This window comes from Oryza brachyantha, chromosome 1 (assembly GCF_000231095.2).
Source record: "Oryza brachyantha chromosome 1, ObraRS2, whole genome shotgun sequence".
In the NCBI taxonomy this organism is placed as follows: Eukaryota; Viridiplantae; Streptophyta; class Magnoliopsida; order Poales; family Poaceae; genus Oryza; species Oryza brachyantha.
The window spans coordinates 25714265-25735549 of NC_023163.2; the positions used below are offsets into that span (position 1 = coordinate 25714265).

General features: G+C 42.2%; 3 protein-coding genes across 4 annotated transcripts; 1 reads left to right on the top strand and 2 right to left on the bottom strand.

Moving 5' to 3' along the window:
• Positions 1-539: 539 nt before the first annotated feature.
• On the bottom strand, positions 540-1198 carry LOC102706984. Its single transcript, XM_006644773.2, has one exon. It carries the CDS (start codon positions 1146-1148, stop codon positions 813-815), a length of 336 nt encoding a protein of 111 aa, XP_006644836.1. The 5' UTR covers positions 1149-1198; the 3' UTR covers positions 540-812.
• Positions 1199-13671: 12473 nt separating this feature from the next.
• On the top strand, positions 13672-16406 carry LOC102713511 (probable nucleoredoxin 2). Its single transcript, XM_006646340.3, has 3 exons — positions 13672-13829; positions 14912-15391; positions 15526-16406. Exons 1-3 carry the CDS (start codon positions 13731-13733, stop codon positions 16141-16143), a joined length of 1197 nt encoding a protein of 398 aa, XP_006646403.2. The 5' UTR covers positions 13672-13730; the 3' UTR covers positions 16144-16406.
• Positions 16322-18526, bottom strand: LOC102707260 (protein translation factor SUI1 homolog). Of its 2 annotated transcripts, XM_006644774.2 has the most exons (5): positions 18374-18502; positions 17308-17410; positions 16814-17025; positions 16676-16729; positions 16322-16598 (listed from the first exon to the last, which is right to left on the bottom strand). In XM_006644774.2, exons 2-5 carry the CDS (start codon positions 17342-17344, stop codon positions 16554-16556), a joined length of 348 nt encoding a protein of 115 aa, XP_006644837.1. In that variant the 5' UTR covers positions 17345-17410; positions 18374-18502; the 3' UTR covers positions 16322-16553. The 2 variants fall into 2 exon arrangements, with proteins under 2 accessions (XP_006644837.1, XP_015688349.1); XM_015832863.2 differs by lacking the exon at positions 16322-16598 and having other exon boundaries at positions 16619-16729; positions 18374-18526.
• Between the last annotated feature and the right edge of the window lie 2759 nt (positions 18527-21285).

Below are 21285 nucleotides of genomic sequence, written 5' to 3' on the forward strand. Positions count from 1 at the left end.
AGAAAGAGGCATTATAAAGGTACGTAATTTCGCAGTTTAACGCTACGAAATCTTTACGTTGCATCAGATCAGGATTTGTTTAAAAAGCTGGAAAACATGACTAGCTAACTGCCAGTAGGTAACTAAACATTGAGTGAATGAAAGCGTTGTCTTGCAAAACTAATGCAGATGGTCAATATACTATTGTTTCACAAGTAAAATCAGCTAACCTTACGATGCATGCAAATGATCCAAACTGCTCCAAATTATCTAGTACTGTGCTGAAGCAAAAGAAAATGCCACGCTACGTTGGATGAGTCTTCCCTGACGTACTATACTCTAACATGGGTTACTGACATATGTACCTATGGTCAGCTTCTGAAAGTTAGAGAATGGTAAGTTAGAGGATACGTTTCCCATTACGTTTTAGTCCAAGTTCTGCTGTCTGCATGGGCACCATAACTTTACCAAAGAGTACCCAATCATTTAGATCAACTCTTGTGTTGACCGTTAAGAAACAACTGATACTCTGCTTTGCAAGGCACAAAAGGACGTCTAATTGCTCCCATATGATCATCATGCATTTTCACATCAATTAATTCTCCATTTCCATGTCCCGGTAATGGATTGTGGATGACAGATCGTCTCCTTTACGCCATTATATCTATGCGCACTTAATTAGCCTACTAATTTACATCGTTCGTGGCATCTGAGCTAGAAAAGAATCACACAAGTTCGTCACAAAAAAGCTGTGTTCCACTCCACCGAACGAAGCTGCAAGGATGCAGCCGGAGAGAAGCAAACGAAGTTGGCAACGCCACGGGCAGGACGTGTCATGACTCCATGGCGGCCTCCGGGATGCTCTGCAGCGCGGGCTTCCAGTGCGCCACCTTGTAGTGCTGGTGGTAGACCTCGCCGGCGTTCATGATGTCCGCCAGAAGCTCCGCGGCCGACCGCCGGCTCTTCCTGTAGATGTGGTGACCGAGGGCGCCGCCGCCGCCGGCGGCCGCCCTCTTGTCCACCAGCTCCTGCAGCTGCCTCTTGGTGATCCTGATGGTCACCTCCGTCATGTGAGCCCCGCTCGTCGGCGCGGTCCCTTCCTCCGGCAGCTCCCACTCGCCGTCGTCGGCCCACGACACGGCGTGCTGCGTGACGGCGCAGTTCCCCATGTATGCGCAGATGATCTCCTTCCTCTTCCCGAGTTGATTTCTTGCTGCCGTCGCTGCTGCGCGCTGCCGTCGCTGCCGCTCGTTTTATAGTTTCGAGGTAGCCCGGTCTCGGTCTGTCGCGGCGGCCGCCCAGCACCCAACGTTACGCCGACGTGGAGGTCAAGCCCAACGTGGACGCCGAGGTGGAAAGCGGGCGGGTGGGCGCGCGGTGGTCTGAACGCGGGGGTTGTGGGGGATCGGGGGATCTCGCATAGGTGGGATCGGGACGTGCGGCGTGGGAACGCGGCTTTTCGAGGGGATTCCTCCCTACGCAGCACGGGCGCGGCACGAGCCACCCACAAGCCCAAGGTGATCCACCTGGCACGACGCCGCGCCGCGCCGCGCGCTTTGCTTAGCCGCGGCGGGCTGGACCCGATCGAATTCGGCGTCGTGACCACCGCGTGTTCTGTTCCGGTGGCGTCTCGTCGGTGGCGCGCGCAATCGCCGACCAGCTATAGTGCGCGTGACGTTGATCGGCGTGGTGAGCTAGCTAGACTGGCGGTGTGATGCACGACGTGAAAAAGGGGACTGCACTGGGCACGTCCTATCGCTGCGCGCGGGCTCTCAAGATTGCCCATGATTGGGGGGTGTCGCCTCAGTTAGTTCGTGCGGTGCGGTTGATCGTTGGTGGCACGGCCTGTGCTGTGCGTGCACCGGATGACTCTCCACTCTACCGGAAACATCTCCGGTCGGGTTAGTGATCACGCCAATTACAAACCTGATGCAACTGTCAACCACCGCTAGACTTCTCGTTGGTGGTTGAGAGTTGGTGCTCAAGGGTTCCAAGCTCCGATCGTACGTAGGCAATGACCACATGACATGCTTCCGTGTCGGTGGCGTTCATTTCATTCCACTGCCAGGATTAAGGAGCGCCAGCATGAACTGGCCGCACCCCCATCCCTGCTCGAGAGTTCAAAACGCACCACGCCAAGTCATGGTGGGATAACACGTAATGAAGTTCGTATTAGAGGAGTTGACTCGAATGGTGATTGCATAAAAAGAAGATTGCCACGAAGAAACTTCACTTTGGCAGAGCCGAGATTTATGAGTTCACCCCAGCTCCTGCACAAAAGGCTCCATGGGATCGATGTGAACGGCATATCTCTCGCGTCTGATGCGTCAGACCGTATCGATCGTGGCATCCTTACTAGCCACCAACGTGGTTCGTAAACCAGGTGCGCTTCAAGTGTCCAAGACGTCAAGAGTGCGTAGAAGGCTGCACTAACCACTTGTTACCATTGACCCACCGTATCGTCTGTTCTTGCTAGTGCTTGTAAACAACAAACTCTCGCTTCAATCTTATCGAAAGCACGCAGGCAGCTGACAGACAACACACGTACGTGCTCGCAACATCTCAGTGTTGGCGTTTGTTCTTCATTCATCAAAGGGGAAAATAAGCATCAGGAAAGCAACTCTCGTTGTTTCGTTTATAATAAATATAACTAAATCAATACGTTAGTAATTAAAAAATATTTTATATGTAAATTTTTACGTACTTATTTTTATCGTTCTAAAAACAAATGTTGTAAAATTGTCATAATAAACAAATTCTTAAAATCAACCCTAAAATTAAGCTGTAAACTTAAAATTTCAGCATATACTTATGTATATTTGTCAAAACGGTGAAACCCTTTACTCAAATGCTACGAGAAGTATACACATATGTTTTAGGAGTCAAACTATGAAAATCAAAGCCCCTATACACAGTACGCCTCTTGGGGCCAAATATATAGTTCGCATCCATCCTATCTTTTCGTTATAAATTTAAATTTTTAACCTTAAATTTAGTGTTGATTTTAGTGTTGATTTTGAGGTTTCCAAAGTTTATTTTTCAGTCTTGGCTTTTATATTACTAAGAATACATATACAAAATTTTTATTTAAAATATTTTTTATTTATAGATATATTATTTTACCTTTTCTATTAAAAAACCAACAGTCATCCCCTAAAGTGATACACTATCACACAAAGGCGTTTGTTACAAGATACGTTTTTGGCCGAAAGATAGCAAATGGAAAGGCACATGAAGAAAGGATAATGACACTAGAGAACAATTCCGTTTGGTCGACTAGGTGCAACAACCTAACTTTGTCTTCTAACTACAAGAACTAGTCTAAGAAATTTCTCCAACTTTGGATAAGGGTTTAATTAGACTGGTGCACTGGCATGGGTTAAAAAAAAGGATTGGTGCACTAACTGCGTCTTGCAAATGACAAATATAATGGTGATGCTTGCCAAATGCCAACTATATATATATATATTATATATATATATATAACTTGTTTTTGGGTAACAATTGATTATGATCTACTCATCTACACAGTGGAATCTAGCATCATTCCTGGCATCACTATTACAACATTAGCTCTAGACAAAGAAAAACTGAGAATCATTTTTTCACGTTGGCAGGTAGTTAAGTTGCATCTGTCTTGTAGTAACATTATTTTGTGACCAGAAAGTGCACAAAGCTGTAAACTTTTAATTAGCAAATCAATTCAGCTTGTAAAACTTCAGGTTGTCGAGTTGAACGCTAAAACATACCTTGCGATTGGAGAATCTCAACCCGGAAGTCACCTGACTCAGCAGTCTCAGCCTCAACAATAATGTTAATTTTATCTGTTTGGGGTGCTAAATTTTACGGATTGCCTTGATATCTCATTTTTTGTGTGCAGACATTAATCTCTATCGAATATGACTCGCACTTTACCAAGCCATACCTTAATCATAGCTTGCCAGTATAGTGTTTGCTTGATCATCACAATTATATGCCACACTTTACTAACACATGGAACCCACACGTCATACACTTAATTTTATTCTAATCTTGGCATACCTGTGGCTAACAAATTGTTGGCCACACTTAACATTTTATATGGCATGCCACACATTTGGCAAAGTGAAGTGCAGAAAGTTTAACCACCAGCCAAACAATGAAAAATCAAATAATGTTTTTTTTGAAACTATCAAATGACTTATTCAACATACAGACTTTTACTCACTGGAAGCGTCTAGGGAAAAAAAAACAGATCGGCTCAGTAATCCACTGCTCGCATTTTTCACGTTTGTCATGCTTTCTTATACATTGCTCTGACTCTGAAGCATATCCAGTATTGCAGTGTGCGAAATAGGCATCATCGGTCCAAAACAACAAGCACACGTACACCTATTTCACTATCGATCATGCAAACGTGGGTTATTTTCTCTTATTCTTTAAGTTTGATTTTTTTTCAATATGATAAAGTTCCTTTTAGAGACGCACGTGTGGGAGAATTATATTTGAGCTTATTTTACATGTTCTTTTAAAAGCAACGGTAGAAGCTCTGCCGATCAAATTAGATGAAAGAAATGGTACAAAATGACATACAACTGTGTCATACTGCTGCTCACTCGTGCTGTGGACAGCTAAATCCGTCTATTTTTGTGCAGAAAAATCCATCTATCTGTTATATTTAAAGTATAGCTAAAAACACAACGGTCATTCTCAAACATAGAAATTATGATATTAATTAGAGCAAATGAAAGAACTTTGACCGTTGGATTACATTGGGTCCAAATTTTAGCGGTGTAAATTGCTTTATGTAGTTGTATGTATCTATTAAAAAATCCAAGAGTTGTATATCAAATCTAATTTTATTTTTAAAGTATGTTATGAAACTATAACTATATGTACGACAATAGATAAGAAGTTAATAGTTGTATGGAAATCTGATTCTATTTTCAGTTTTAAGACAACAGTTATATATCAAATTCAATTCTAATTTTAACTAGGTTTGCACAAAACTGCACAAGAAATCCACTAGTATACTCATTGTTTTTCCAACAAACTTAATAGATGGATTTATTTGAATATTTAAGGAATTTAAGACAAAAGTTTTTCTTCAAAAAACTAGATTATTTAATAACTTGAGAAGTGTGACTGCGGTTGTTGACCGGTGAGATATCGCATTTGTAGATGCAGGGGTTCAGATGATGCCAAGATATTCATGAGATAGTAATGAGAATAAGATACAAATAATGTTTATACAACATTAGGGTCTCAATAAGAGTAATAACTCTATTCCGGTTTATGTGTGTTCGGCAACCTAAACCACAATATATTGTGCCTAGCCTATCAACTAGTATGCATCAAACTATGTTGCAATATGGAGTTGGTGACTATCAACGAGATGGGTTCGTAGATCTTAGACTCGATATGGCTTGTGTTTGACTTATATTCGATGCCCCCTCTTGGAAGGATATTCAGTTTGTACTGGTATATGCACTCTTCTCCAAGTATAACTCAAATAAAGTTTTAGATAATATGACCGATTAGGTATACTTGTCTCCACCCGGAGCGTTTCACAGCTATTTTTATTGGTACATTCAATCTTAAAATTTTCAACAATATATTGAATGTATTTATCATGTTACAGTGGTTTGTATTGAAAGAAAGGTCTACTCTAATCACAATCATCTACTTATCACTTTAAGCTTGAATTTGAAATAACTTAATACTAAAATAAGAGTCCAAGAGTTTTAAATATTCATAAATATTAATTCCAAAGTTAGCAGTAATAAAACTTTAAAAGAAACTAAAACCAAAGAGTCCATGCTATTAAAAACTAAATAGTCCAATGGTATTTCCAATAACATATTTTGCTTAACATAAACTTTAGATATGATCCACCTAATTAACGGTGGGGTTTTCTTATTAAAGTGGTAGCTTGTCAGTATTTAAGTGCAGAATAATTTAATTGCATGAAAACTTCTAAGCTTAAAACAACAAATCGATTTCAACCTAATTGATATGCAATTCCAATGGAAAACATATGTGCATTGCAGATGCAACGGCAACAAATTTGTTAGCATAGCTCAACAGTGGATAATTACTTTGTTATACATATATATAACTGTGCATTGCAGATCCAGCCATGCCCTAATGTGTACCACCCAATTTGAGATGTCTTGATTTTGTATAAAACAATTTGAGAATATGTGGCAAACATGCAAAAAAAGAAATTTGAGATATGCCTTTAACGCCTTAACGGGCATATATTGTGATTAAAAAAGGGCTCATGGCAGCACCCATATCCTTGTACTGTGCAGTCCAAACATTAAAAAAAATTCGAATAGGTGCAGCAGGACAGACAAATAAAGGAAGAGAAGGTAGCATGTGCACCAATCATTGGAGAGAGAGGGATTAGTCAATTTAGTTGGTACAAATTATAATTAGCTTCTAACCCAGCACAGATCTTAAAGATGCATGAAGGGCTACGACTGCACGTGTACGTGAGACATACGTATGTATGTGTACGGGCGTACGTATGTATGTATCCCCGGAACATGTATTCCATATATAAAAGTTATTTCATATATAGAAAACTAACATCGATAACCTAGCTAGTGCTACTTTCATCCCAAAATAAGTGACAATTTTGATAAAATAAAAAAGTATCCCAAAATAAACGACTACCTTGGGGATTAGAAAGAAAGAAACCAGACTAAGAAACATGCACAATTATTACACGGAGGTCGCTACGGTATGGTATACCGTTGAGACGGGACATGTTACCTTGTCTAAGTAACATGGTACTTCTCAGGTAACATGATACTTCAAATGTATTAGGTATGGTACCTTTCAAGTAACATGATATCTCATATGTACCATGTATGATACTTAAACAATATTATATCTGGTAGTAGTGGTATCATGAACAGTACCATATCACACGTAGCGACTCCTCGTCATTGTCGCCACCGTCGTCGTCGCCGTCACCAAGCTCACCGCGCCGCCGTCACCGAGCACGTCATGCCACCGTCGTCGAGCACGTCATGCCGCCGTCGCCATCGCCGAGCTTGTCCGGCCGCTCTAGATCCGACCGGCTTGGATCCAGCTGTCTGTCGCCCCGCTGTTCCCGTCGAGCTCGCCGCGCCACCTTCGCTGGCTCGTCGCCGTCTCCGCAGCGAACGGCTGGACGGTCGCCCCGTCGCTCACCATCGAGCCGCCGCCACCCACCATCTCCGTCGTCGAGGTTGTCGCCGGTGGGGAGGTAGGGAGAAAAAGGGAAGGGGCGACGGCGTGGGTGCAGGGGCACCGACGGGGAGGTCGGGAGGAAGAGGGGAGGGGCGTGGGAGGCGCGGCGGCGTGGGGCCCGTTCGTAAAAAGAGGGAACGTGCTACTGTTCGGTAGCATTTTTCTTATTACACATCCTTCTATCTGCAAAATGTAAATAGATGGGGGCAAATGTAAATAGATAGGGGCACAAATGATGCTTCAATTGAGTACTAGTTTATCTAAAATTAGCCAAAATTATCACTTATTTGCAATGGAGAAAGTGGTTGAAAAGAATGGGGCCTTAAAATCTATCTTGATCAAATGGTTAATATTTTTCTCATTCACTTCAATTAGCGCGAGAATTTATAGTCTGCTTAATATTAAGCTTGTTTTGGAATGATAACATACTCCTAATAGATTAGAGGCAAAGATATATCACATCTACGGTTAGAACTCTAACAACTCTTCCAAGTTTCAACACTCGCGCAACACACATCAAGGAACATGAGCAAAAAGAAGCGGCAGTTTCATGAGAACCATGTTTTTTTTTCCCAGGAAACGGAGAACGACTTTCATGGTGCAGCGGCCTAAGGCCCAAACAGGGAGTGGATTTTAAACTCGTGAGGGGACATCCCTCGTTTATTGTGTACTATCTAAATAGTTATTAAAAAATTTAAGAAAAATTATGAAAATAGATTAATATAAGATATATCACTATACAAACATGCAAGTCCAAATATGACTTTTACAATCCATAACAAAAATAACAAATATGATTGTGATTATACGTATACTATTTAGAGTTTAATTTGTTATTTTTGTTGTGGATCGTAGAAGTCATATTTGAACTTGAATGTTTGTGTAATGTTATATCTTATATTAATCTATCTTCATAATTTTTTAAAAAAATTTTAATGACTATTTAGATAGCATACAATAGATGAGGGGATATTCCCTCGAGAGTTTAGAATACTTTCCGGCCCAAAGGAACTCAAAGGTTCTTGGAAGGCAACTCGTTGTCTGGGACCCAAAATTGGAGCGGCAGGTTTGATGATGTGCATGCTTGACCTAACCGCAATATTGGTTGAATACTCGTGTGTAAACCTGATTAAATTTATTGGGTGCCAGTGTCACGCTAGAACATCAATCTTGAACACTTCCACAAACGTGGAACCATGCATGGGGAAAAGGTGACCAGAAAGAAATGCTGAATCCTCTTTTATGATGTGAACAAAGTGTGGCATCAATGAAATCTCGTATCCTTGCCAGGTCAGAGATCGCCCCAAAGACTGCGTACGCTCGATTAACCTCATGACACCAGTTTAAACAAATGAGGGAGTATCTTTTTACGTTGGGCTTTATATTTTAGCAGTAATCATGTGTTTATTTATTTTGGTAGAAGTCTAACTAAATCTTATATATGGAGGCACTTTTCAGGGTGACATGCATTGATTTCAGTTTTAGACCCGCCTACAAAAAGTATGATGTTCATTCAACTTACATGCAGGAATGTGTAGTTAACAGTCATGCGAATATTTCTCAACTTTGGGTGGAGATTTAATTAGAGGATTAGCAGTCTGAATTGCTCCCCATCTTCATTATTGGTGGACTTATAATTTGTCGTCTTTTCATCCTTTGTGAGCTACTCTGTAATGCATGTCATTTAACAGTTATACGGAGTACTTCTTTATTATCTTTGGTCATGAGTAAAGAACTCTGTAATAAGTGGATGCAACAATTTCTATTAAAGAAAAGGCTGGGTTCTATCCATTATCTTAAAAAAAAGCAGTTGAAATGTCGGATTGTTTCACCAATTTTTGTTTGCATGTCATTGTGGCCTTAAGAGTTACACTTTTGACTGTACGAGGGACCAATACCAATAGGGCCGATGTGGTAGGAGAGCTAAAGACCAGGCCTGTACAGTAGACGAACTCTAATGCCGAACAGTTGCTGGATGATTCCACCAAAACAGATCGAAATCAGCCCATGCTTTCACTTCTAGCCCATTCACGACTCCCACAGTCCCACGTCCTCGATTAGAAAAATTCCATCATGACTCCTCCAGGCTGAGTCTGGTTGTATTCCCCAACCGTAAAACTAGATAGAAAGAATGACCTAGGACGCACTCGGCTACCCAGCGAGTTATCTGACCTCCGTTTTTCACGCGTACGTTTTTCGAACCATTAAACAGTATATTTTTATGAAAATTTTCTATAAAATAGTTGTTTTTAAAAAAAATCATATTAATCTATTTAGTATTTTTAATAATTAATAATTAATTTGTCATGTACTAATCTATTAATACGTTTTTCGCGAAGGATAACTAACCACTTTCCTCCTCCTACCGAACGCAACCCTAGTCAAATTTCGATTCAGGATCAACTTACCATCCACGGTGGTTTTGTTTTACATGTCATCTACATGGAAATAAAGTTAGCAAAGGATGAGTTCTATCCTACGTGACTCCTGTATAGCAGTACAAATGGCAGTTCAGCCACCCAAAACAATTTAAAAGCTAATGAGACCCACTTGTTATTAGGGAAAAAATTAAAAGGTCGGACTCACATGTTATTTCTCCTCTTTTACCGCCCTATTTATTTTAAGATTATTTTTGCTGACTAGACATCTACCATGCTGCTGGTAGTACAAATCACCGCGCTTTGTTGACCGCAATGACATGTAGGACGATACCTTATCCAAACCACCAAGAAAGAGGTAAGTTAAAGCGTTATTGGTGCTTGAGGGAGTCTATTATTACCCGGTCATAATTGGACACGGCCTATAGTTGCAGGACTCGTAATGGCCTTTTTCCTTCTCGTTTTATCAAGCACTCAAGCAGCTTCTGGCCTAGCGTGCTGTGTATGGGCTTCGTTGTTGGCATGTCATGACAATGTGGGGGTAGATTTAAGAAATTTTTGGATTTATTTATTAAATAATTTGTAAATTTAATTTTGTATTTTAAAAAATCATAGATCTAACCTCCTGTCGTCTTCTGGGAGAACAAAAAGCCTACGTGGCAAACAACCGTCAGCCACGAGGGACGGCTCTAAACGACGGCCTGGGCGATTTTGCGTTTAATTGCCGCTAATCTTTTTCTACGTGCTTGACCAGTGTGCATAAAAACAGACGAAAACCATGTCAAATCTTGGATATAAAAACGGAATTGAAGACCAAAACGAGACGGATATGAATCGGAGAAATATGCTAATGGAAATTAATCACATTATAGAAACCCACAAATCAAGCTTTTATTTTTTTCTTAAAACAGTACATCAAAATTCTAAATATTAGCAACTGAGGATACCACTTTTTATCATTACAATGCCATATGAGCTTTCAGAAATTTCGAGAAAAATTTCAGAAAATTTCTGACCAATTCTGTTTTTTGACCGATAGTGTTGTATCCGTAACTGTTTTTGAAAAAAAAATCCAAATCTGTTTTTGTTTCCAATAATTTTTAGAAAAATTTTGATCGATGATTTTTGTTTAAAAACTGGTCCGGAATTCGAAAAAAATTGGAACGTTTTCATCCCGTTGATCAGTAGATCTTCCATAGACGTAGGCTGCATCCGTTCATTCCGCCCATCCCCACCATCTGTTACGAGGATTGGGATTCTCTGCAGTCAGGAGCATGGTGCCTTTGTCACTCATAGGTGGGCCCAGAGGACCTTGGGCCCACCTGTCAGTGACAAAGGCATGGTGCCTTTGACTGTAGAGAATCCTGATCCCTGTTACGAACGCTTCACACCTGTCCCCGCGAAACGATAGACAGAAGAGCACAAAAGAAGGGCGAAAGAAGCGCCCGTTGTAGTTGATACACTTGCCGTGCAGCAGAGTAGTCGTGGCCCATGACGACTCGCGAGCACCGCGTGCCGCTCCCCTGTGAAAAAGGCTCACAGACCTTCGTGGCGAAGGAGGAAATGGGCAAATGACCCCCTCCCTGCCCAATCCGGATTCTCTACCGTTGTAAACAAAAGTCACCAAACCGCACAGTGATATGTGTCTTGGTCTACGGTATCCTGACGTCGAACACTGTAGATACAGTAAAATACAGTGAATACACCATAGCACATGCACTGCTCATAGGTACTATAGCGACGATCTTGTGCGCTCGTTGCAGATCGGACGGCTGAAACCACACCAAAGTCACAAACACTGTACATGCCTGACTTTTTTACTCGACGGCAGAGAATCCCGTTCGCTCCCTGCCTCCCTCTGCCCCTTTGCCCCCGCCTGCCGTTGCCTCCCTGTAGGCAGTACAGTAGGTTGTAGCCTCCCGATGCGTGACGAAAGGAACAAGGACAAAACGTGCGTCGGCTGGTTGCATTGTACGTGTCGCTTCACGGAGAATTTAACTATTTGTCACTCCTAAGAATGACAACTCTCTAAATGCCATTTTTATAATTCTTCTTACATATTTGCCATCGGAGAGAATACTTCTTAACAATTTGCCATATCTGCTGACGTGGCTTGCCAACTTGTACTACCAAAATGGATTAGGACTTAAAATGTCCATTTTACCCCTTATGGTCCCACAAGTCAGAGCAAATCAATATTGCTTAGATGAAAAATAATGCCTAACCACACCACAATTAATTGATTGTTACTGCTATATCATTATCTGAGAATTTTTTTTGCTAAATTTACGATATTGTAAAAGCATATTAATATGTAAACAACTATTAATTAATTCATATCATAATATTGTATGTCCAAGATTTGCTATATTAATTGTACACAAGCAAGGACTTACATAATTTATCCACACATATGTGAGGCCCACGAGGGGTAAAATGGGCATTTACATCCCAATCTATGTTGGTAGTGCGAGTTGGCATGCCACGTCAGCAGAAATGACAAATTATTAAGAAATATTCTCTCTAGTGGCAAATGTGTAACAATAATTGTAAAAATGACATTTAAAGAGGTGACATTTTTAATAGTGGTAAATAGTTAAATTCCCCATCACTTCACGGACTCCGGAAAGGATCGATGCCGTGCGCGGCATGGGTGTTCAATGTGACTCAACCCTGACGTGATGCGAGCCGCGCCGAGCGCAACGTCACGCCGGTGACCTGGCCATCCATTTTGTACTAATATCCCCTTCATACATCTATTGGGATTCTCTGCAGTCCTGCATATTGACAGGTGAGCCCCACAAACTATTCGGCTTAGCTGTCACTGAGTAGCACTGCGCGTACACTATTAGAGAGGATCGAGATCCTCCACCACCACGTGCCCCTTCTAGTTGCGGCGGCAGGTGGCCAGGTGGGTTGGGGGAGCTCCACCAATTACCACATCCCTCCTGGCCTCCTGGCTGATTGCCTCTGCTACAGCTACAGCCTACAGGAGTGAGCTCATGTACATGCGTGACAGGCGCGAGCCGGTCCCACTGGTTATCCGATTCATACGCGAGATGAACCATCTAGCTGCACGGCTAGCTAGCTGCCGTGTTCGTGCGGAGCCCAGTATCTTGGAAGATAAAAAGGGGAGAAGGTTACGGTTAATCATGCTCCTGTGGTCTGTAGCAAGTGAGCAACCGCATCCTTATAAGCATCATGGCCGCTGTACTCATGGCTGCCAGTGGGAAGATGTGCATGTCTCTTTCGATGTTGGGGTGGTGACAGAACAAGCGCCTCTCTTTTCGTAATCTCGTGGACGGGCGCATCTACGGCCGTTCCGCGTTTTCCAGAGCGCGCGACGTGTCCGAAGACGTTAGGCGTTTTGGTTAATTCTGTAGCGCATTACTAATTAACAATGACGATATATGACTCAACTTTGAGCATCTCTGTCGTTAATCCTCATCCACCAATTGTGATGGATCGCCTTTGCAAAATCCTGCCATCTCGAATGATGATTATCTTCTATATATACGGTCCCTTTTGCTCCCTCAACTGTCCAGTCCAATACATGATCCAGACCTTTGGAGACGATCGTCACGGATAGTACGATTCCATGCGCGTGGGCTAACGAACGCACGGCGATTGGCAATGCAAAACAACCGCCGTGACGCCCGGACGAGGCCAACGTTGCGCGAGCCAAGGAACACGTTAAAATTGCAGCTGGCCGATCGGTCTCGGAGTCGCAGCGCACTATGCCGCCGCCCCCCCCCCCCCCCCCCCCCCCCCGCCCCCGCGTGTCCCGCTTCCGCGCGCGAGCCCCCCACGTACTCCCGGGTGGCCCGCGCGCGGCAAAAGACGTGCTCCGCGCCGTCGCCTCTCCGCCCCTGCCAGCTGCTCGAACGGCAGGTCGCCACACCGCGCGCTTACAGCGACGGACGGACGTCGTCACGGCCGGCCGAAATGACGTGAACGGCCCTGTCAAAAAGGAATGAAACCGGCGAGATTGATTTATTTTTGGAGAAAATATGTGGTGTGATTCGGGGCGTCCGCCTGCATAGACCGCTCCACTACTCGCAGTCTTGCAGGAGGTGAGGTGGTCAGCTGCTGCTGCCGCTGGCGCCCAGCAAAATCGAGCACACGGGAAAGCGGACAAGAGGAACACTGGACATGGGCCGGGAGACGGAGATGGAGGAAGAAGCGCGGGAGAATGGAGGCGTAGACTCTGTGCTGCCTATGGCCTCGCTCATCTCTCCGTCTGGGAACGAGGTGCTGTGCTTGTCCGGTTCATGCTTTGCCTCTGCGTCTCTAGCTACTCTCTAGTCTCTACTCGGCTGTTGTCGGTTAAAGTTCGTTTGTTGTTCCTCGGTTTTAAAGACTGCCGTAAGAACACCTTTAGCTCTAGAGTGGATTTGAACCTGCTATGGTGGATATAAATCAAAGGGTGAATTGAATGGATATTACAAAAATCAATATATGTATGATCAAAGCAACTCCTCAAGAATGTTTGGTTAGCCTCAATAGATTAATGATCAGCTTTTCACGATGATGTTGTTAAGTCCTCTGATCCCATCGATTGTTTTCAGTATTAACCTCTATCTCAAACAAGTTAGCTAAGAAGGCTGCCAAAGAATTAATTCCGATCCTCACATATTTGCGGTAGTTCTAAGGAGCCTCAACTTCCAACTCTCAAGGTTATAGTGTTATACTAAGATTTTTTTACCTTTTTAGTTCTCAAAATAAAATAAAAAATCTAGAGATTTTTTATTTTATTTTGAGAACTAAAAAGGTAAAACCAAAAACAAGGTTCTAATATTAATACGAGATGCGTTTTTATCATTTAGACAGCATCGATCTTTCAGTAACCCAGTTGTTTATGCCGGTCTCCCAGCTGTATGTGAAATGGAAGATGAATAGCCAATCAGGTTTCAGCTTCTAGGACAATTTGGTATTCTGAAATAATCAGAATAGTTGTTGTTTGAAGAATGTGCTTGTTGTCTCCATTGTTTTGACATCTTTCTAAGAGCAAGTTTAATAGTATAGCTAACTACTATCTCTAATTCATCAATAGTCAATCTAATACTCAATTTATATAATAGTTATCTATAAAATATTAATACATAGTCTCACATGTCATACACATACTATGTCTTGGAACTCGTGCTGTAGCTTGCTTATAGTCTACTGTGGTACCTGCTCTAACCCAAATCTCCTCGTATGGTTCCTTCTACTGTACTGTGCAGCATCCCTTTGTCTGCTACATACCTTTTGCTATCTTGTTTCCCATTTCTGTTAACAATGAACAGTCTGATCAAAACTCAAAAAAACGAATGGCGGTCTGTTCTTCACAGGTGCAGCTTTCTGAGCTAGAGGGCAAGATCATAGGGCTGTACTTCGCTGCAAACTGGTACCCCAAGTGCGAGGCCTTCACCCCGGCGCTGACCGCCGCCTACCACCGGCTCAAGGAGCACGGCGCCGGCTTCGAGGTCGTCTTCGTGTCGTGCGACGAGAGCCGGCCGTCCTTCGAGAGGTTCCACCGCGCCATGCCGTGGCCCGCCGTACCCTTCGGCGACATCGGGTGCAAGAAGCGCCTCAGCGAGCGGTTCCAAGTGGAGGGCATCCCGCGGCTGGTGGTGCTCGCTCCGGACGGCGAGGTCATACAGCCTGACGCCGTCGAGCTCGTGCACCGCTACGGAGACCGGGCCTTCCCCTTCACGTTGGCGAGGGTGGCGGAGCTGGAGGCCGACGAGCAGCGCAAGTTCGCGTCTCAGACGCTGGAGAAGATCTTCTCTATCAACGGGAAGGGCTACGTGAACGGTAGCCAGCAACAGGTAAGTTTTGAGCGTCGTTCTAGAGCTCAGCTGTGTGTCGGTGCACATGACACAAGATCGAGCTTGCACTTGCCATTGCCGTTGATCCAAAGCATGCATCCAGCTGTTGGCCTCACCGTGGCTAAGGGCTGCAGGTTCCCATCTCGAGCCTAGTCGGGAAGACGGTAGGGCTCTACTTCTCGGCTCACCGGTGTGCGCCATGCATAAAGTTCACCGCGAAGCTGGCCGCCATATACATCAACCTGAAGGGCAAGGCCCAGGACTTCGAGATAATCTACATCCCCATGGACAAGGAGGAGGACGGCTACCTGCAGTCTTGCAGCGACATGCCGTGGCTGGCGCTGCCGTACGACGACGGAGCATCGTCGGGGGCGCTGGCCAGGTACTTCGACGTTCGGGAGATCCCGATGCTGGTGGTGGTAGGGCCCGACGGCAAGACGGTGACGAGGGAGGGCAGGAACCTGGTGAACCTCTACTTCGATATGGCGTTCCCGTTCACCGACGAGCAGATCAGGCTGCTGCAGGAGATGGAGGACGAGGCCGCCAAGGGGTACCCGACGTCGCTGCGCCACACCGGCCATCGCCACGAGCTGAGCATTGTTTCCGACAAGTCGGGAGGAGGGCCGTACATCTGCTGCGAGTGCGAGGAGCAGGGGCTCGGCTGGGCGTACCAGTGCATCGCCTGCGGCTACGAGATACACCTCCGGTGCGGCCGTGACATGGAAGGCGGCAGCGCGGGGAGTATCGGTTAACTGGTTAATTAGCAGAGGCACCTATGAACAAATGGAACATGGTGTGGTGTGTGTATATTGTTCTCAACAAAGTTTTGTCTGCTGTAGCCGGTTAATTACTACTAATAGCTATTTACCCAGTTGCAGTAGTTCTACTAATCGATAGTGTAAGAAAATGGAGACTGCATGAGAAGCCAAATACTAGATAAACACAATGTACTATTATTCAGAAAACGATGTAACAGAACCGATTTTTCATACAGGCTACGGGTACAAACCATATTGAAACGACAGGTTGCATCAATAACCAAGAGCTCACACCAACACTAATGCAAATGTCTTATATGTAGTAAAAACTGTGGAATTATCACAAGGCTTCAGGCACTTCAATATCTTATATCATATAATAGCACACAGGCATTGTGTGTGGCCTAAAACCCGTGTATTTTGATGCTCTCTTTCTTTGCAATTCCAGCCTAGCCAGAACAGAACCTCATCAGATAAAGGCAATTTGAACAAATATGAGGATAAGCATTGGTATCATATAAATTACCTTATCTAGGAATGTCGCAACATTTTTACGCTGATCACCTTGAAGTTGAATGACCTACAAAGATAGCAGATCATCCATCATTATACACATCCACACCTAACAACTTAGATCCAGCAGAACAGAACTGTTATTTTGTACCTGGCCCAGCTCTGGATCTTGAACTACAGTGCCATTACAGCAGAATTCCTTTTTCAGATCCTTAAGGATTTTGTTGTAGCTGTATTCCTTCTTCAAGCCCTGAACAGTAGTCAAACTCTTTCTTCCGTTGCGCTGCTGAATGCGCACATGCACATAGTCCTTTGATCCAGTACCAACGCTGGAGTCCTCCGCATTGGCTTCCGCAAACGGATCTACAAGGAAGATTTCAATATTATCAAATGATGGTTTCAGGGCATGCTCAGATATCAGAATAGACTACCAGTTACTCATACATCCAATGCTAAACTATAACTTGCAGCTGGGTATCAATATTCTGTAGTTGACACATACAACTAAGAGCAATCTAAGTTAATTCAGAAAATAAAGATAGATATTTGTTCTCTGTAGAAGTAGAACCTATTGAAGAATGATCAAATCGTTAAAGTTTACAGGTAATATTATGATGATTAAATATCCAAGAAATGTGTGCATACCAAAAGCAGATGGAAGCTGGACGTCGAGATCAGACATGAAATTTGCTAGTTGAGGTTGACTGGTCTAAACAGATCAAAGCTGATTCCTTTGTCTCAGTATGAGCTGCAAACATTCCATCAAACACACATCACAAAATGATAGGAGCAGCAGCCAGCAAGACGTGCATCACCAAAAGAAAACTAGTTCTTATCATGATAGGCGCTAATGGCATCCATGCACAAAGATGTGCGAGAAAACAACCAGTGAAGTGCATCACCAAAAGAAACAGTGAAGTGCGTCACCAAAAGAAAACTAGTTCTTATCATATCATGATAGGCGCTAATGGCATCCATCCACAAAGATGTGCGAGAAATCAAAAAAAAAAAAACACGGCAGTCTATGTCAACGTTGTATTACAAAGCAAAGCAGAGATGCTATTGCAATAAGTACCAATAATTTGGCAATTCCTCAAAACATGGAATTATCAAAACGTCCTGACACGAATCAAGCATAATCATTAACACATCTCACAATCCGCAATTTAAAATTTAAAGTCTCAATTCGCAAAATTTCTCGCAAAATCAATCGAATGCCTCTTTTACGAAGACTAACTAAAATAGCGGGATCATAGTTTATATATGAACAGATTAAACTCTCAATTCGCAAAATTTCTCGCAAAATCGATCGAATGCCTCTTTTACAAAGACTAACTAAAATAGCGGGATCATAGGTTCATATATGAACAGATTAGACCAACACAAAACAGGTAATGCCTATTAACCTAAAATTTCCCCAAAATCAGACGCCCGAATTGGCGAATCCGCCTAAAAAGGGGAAAAAAAATCAAACCATCTACCGTCGAAGCAAGAACAAACGAACCCTCTCCATAACCCTCAACACCAGCAGCCGATCGGGCCAAACGATCTCCAACGACACGACAAATTCAATAACCCCAATCCCTCCGAGATCCGCTTCGTTCGGGGAGAGATCACACGAAACGCGTGGGGAAACCCCACCAGGGAACGATCTGTCGAGCTTCAAGCTCAGCAAAACCAGATCGATCGGTCGGGGAAGGGGAGGTTTTACCTTTGGTCGGCGGAAGCCTAGGGGAAAGGCGAGGGTGACGACGACGCGGCGAGGCTTGACCACGGGGCAGAGAGCTCTCTTCTGGGCGCTTCCAGCCGCAATCCACGACCGCCGGTGGCTTAAATAAAACAAAGAAATTTTTAGGAAAGAGACACGACGACGAGCCGCGAATCACGACGCGTGCAGTAGTTCGTCCAAGGTCGCGTTAAATTTAGGCATCACAAGCTTCCACTTGGGCCTCGTGGGCGTTTCGGACTGCTTGGTTCACCCGATTGGGCCTACCTAATTGGGCCCCTTGGGCCCACCTGGTTTCTGGTTTCCAGGTGGGTTTGGCAAGGCCCGTAATTTTCTGGTGTGGGCTGGGAAGGAAAAGGACCGTGCATGCAGATCATCGTTCGATCATTCATCGTGGAACCAAGATACTCTCCCTCCCAAGATAAATCTGACTTCCTATTTATTTGAATATTATTTCAAAATAGAGTATTTTATACCTTCTTACTCTCCCGGTTTCATATAATAAAATGTTTAGAACTATCTTAGATTAATATATAGAACAATAAATATGTTCTATATTATATTTAAATTCATTAGCATCTGAATGAATATAGGGAGAACTGAAATATTTTATGAAGTAAATATAGCAACCATTGTTATGTAAATCAGGAATTTTATTCCAATACATTTTATTTACACCCATACCAATACTATTTTTAATTAATAATAGGTATTTTGATCTTCTAACATTCTTCTTAAGTAGTTCTTGGGAATGGGAGTATTTGTTATTCTGGAGCAATAGGGACTAGCTCTTTGTCGGACCTGTTTAATCTGACAAAACTCAGGCGGTCAGGTCTGGTTGGAATCGGGTAGAGATTTTGGATTTTTGAATTATCTGACCTTTTATAACTACTTGATGTTACAAATGAATGAATTATGTACGGTAAAGTTAACATTTTTTATCCAAAAAAACCAAATAGTGAAATTTTATATAGAAAATATTTACGCAAAACATATTATTTTCTCGAAAGGAGTGTCCATAAGCATTAGGTCTGCTAATGGGCTGGTTTGTAATTCGGATTGCCTTTGATTAGGTGTAAATGAGTTGCTACTTTAAATAGATTGGTCAAGTCATAGGGACAAATGGATTGGTATGAATTGAATTTAGTTAGGTGATTTTAGTTTCTAAATGGATTTGGCCCGTGAAGAGCAAATGAATCCCTTTAATTAGATAACCAACACATAAGAGAAGAGACATATGTGGACCCACATGTAAAAATTAATCAAAATTTGCATAAAGTTGCCCTTATACATAATAAATCATCCCATTAAATTTAATTTTTTTACGGTAAGCACGAGTTTAAAAATTTAGGTCTAAGTTTATACGTACTAAATGCGTATATCCATTCTACAAGAACGGATTGAGGCCATGTTCGGCCACCCTAGATAAGTTATCTAACCCTCTTTTTCTTCATGTGCATGCTTACCGAACTGCTAAACGATATATTTTTTGGAAAATTTCTATAGGAAAATTGTTTTTAAAGATCATATTAATATATTTTATATTTTTTAATAATTAATAATTAATTAATCATATACTAATCTATTACTACGTTTTCCGCGCCGAATAACTAACCGCCTTCTCCGAATAGGCCCTGACTCATTTTAGCAAAATGGTTTGATGCAGATTGGGGGCTAAAGTCAATGGATTGATTTGGTTTGGGTTATGAGAAAAAAAATAATTGATGCGAGTTGGTTTGATGGAATGCTTTGTGAAGAGGGGGATCGAAGTAGATTTGCATTGGATTAAAGCAGATTACCAGGCTGTAGTAAGCATCCAAAATCCGTATAAGAAAGAAAAGGGGCCTCAGAAAGGCTACTTGTTGCACCAACTGAATGATGAGAGTTTTTAATTAGGAACTGTCATCAATTTCGGCAAAAGAAAAGTACAAAATGAAGTTTCACTTGGGTTGGTGGTGAACTTCCAGAACCCATCTGTGCCTTAGATGATGTAATTTAGCTGACTTTAAGGTTTGATGCTCCGGTTAGTCAAACGCGGTTGCAGCCTGGTAGTGTATGTCGTCGCATATAATCCGTTTCGTATTGTCACGTCATGATGTCATTGCGCAAGCTGATAAAAATGCGGATTGGACTTGGTATGTTGTTTTTAGCTTCCTTCCTCCGTTTTACGATGTAAGAGGTTTTAGCTATGTTTAGATTTATCTATTAATCAATATATATTGTTCATATATATATATATATATGTCTAGATTTATTAATATCTATATGAATTTAGGATACGCTAGAAAATCTTATATTATGAAACGGAGGTAGTTATTATCCGTCCCTAAGAATACTCAGTCTGTTTTAAATAAATTTATTTTTCAGTTTTTAATACAACGTTAGACACTTTGTCTTATTTAGAAATATTTTGTGATTAATATTTATATTGTTATTAGATGCGAAAGCATGAATAGTATTTTAACATGACTAATTTTTTTAGTTTGCTTTTATAAATTTTTTTAAATAGGACAGATTGTCAAATGTTGGACAAATAAACTAAAAAATGAATTTTTTTGGACAAAGGCAGTAACTACTTTTAGAACGAGTTCTTTTAGGCTAAAACGGATTAAACCAATTTGCTAATGCAAAATGAAGAAATCATTAGCGTATGATTGTGTTTTATATTATAAGATACCTACTTAGATTCGTTCCTACATCAATAAATATATTAGTATCGTATAAATTTAGAAAGAGTCAAAAACATCTTATAGTGTGAAACAAATGTAATGTTAATTACTTTAAACATAGAAATGGATTTATTTGTGAGTTTAAAGTAATTTTTCTATATAATTTTTTTACAAATGCATAATTAATCATGGGCTAATGACTTACCTCGTTTTATGTATCTTGTTTTA

Bases quoted from the DNA above. Each gene is read 5' to 3' on its own strand.
- LOC102706984 (XM_006644773.2), bottom strand. From the start codon at position 1,148: ATGGGGAACTGCGCCGTCACGCAGCACGCCGTGTCGTGGGCCGACGAC.
- LOC102707260 (XM_015832863.2), bottom strand. From the start codon at position 17,344: ATGTCTGATCTCGACGTCCAGCTTCCATCTGCTTTTG. The intron at 17,026-17,307 runs GTATGCACACAT...TCTTCCTTGTAG, and splicing joins CCAGCTTCCATCTGCTTTTG to ATCCGTTTGCGGAAGCCAAT. The intron at 16,730-16,813 runs GTACAAAATAAC...CTATCTTTGTAG, and splicing joins AAGATCCAGAGCTGGGCCAG to GTCATTCAACTTCAAGGTGA.
- LOC102713511 (XM_006646340.3), top strand. From the start codon at position 13,731: ATGGGCCGGGAGACGGAGATGGAGGAAGAAGCGCGGGAGAATGGAGGC. The intron at 13,830-14,911 runs GTGCTGTGCTTG...TGTTCTTCACAG, and splicing joins TCTCTCCGTCTGGGAACGAG to GTGCAGCTTTCTGAGCTAGA. The intron at 15,392-15,525 runs GTAAGTTTTGAG...TAAGGGCTGCAG, and splicing joins TGAACGGTAGCCAGCAACAG to GTTCCCATCTCGAGCCTAGT.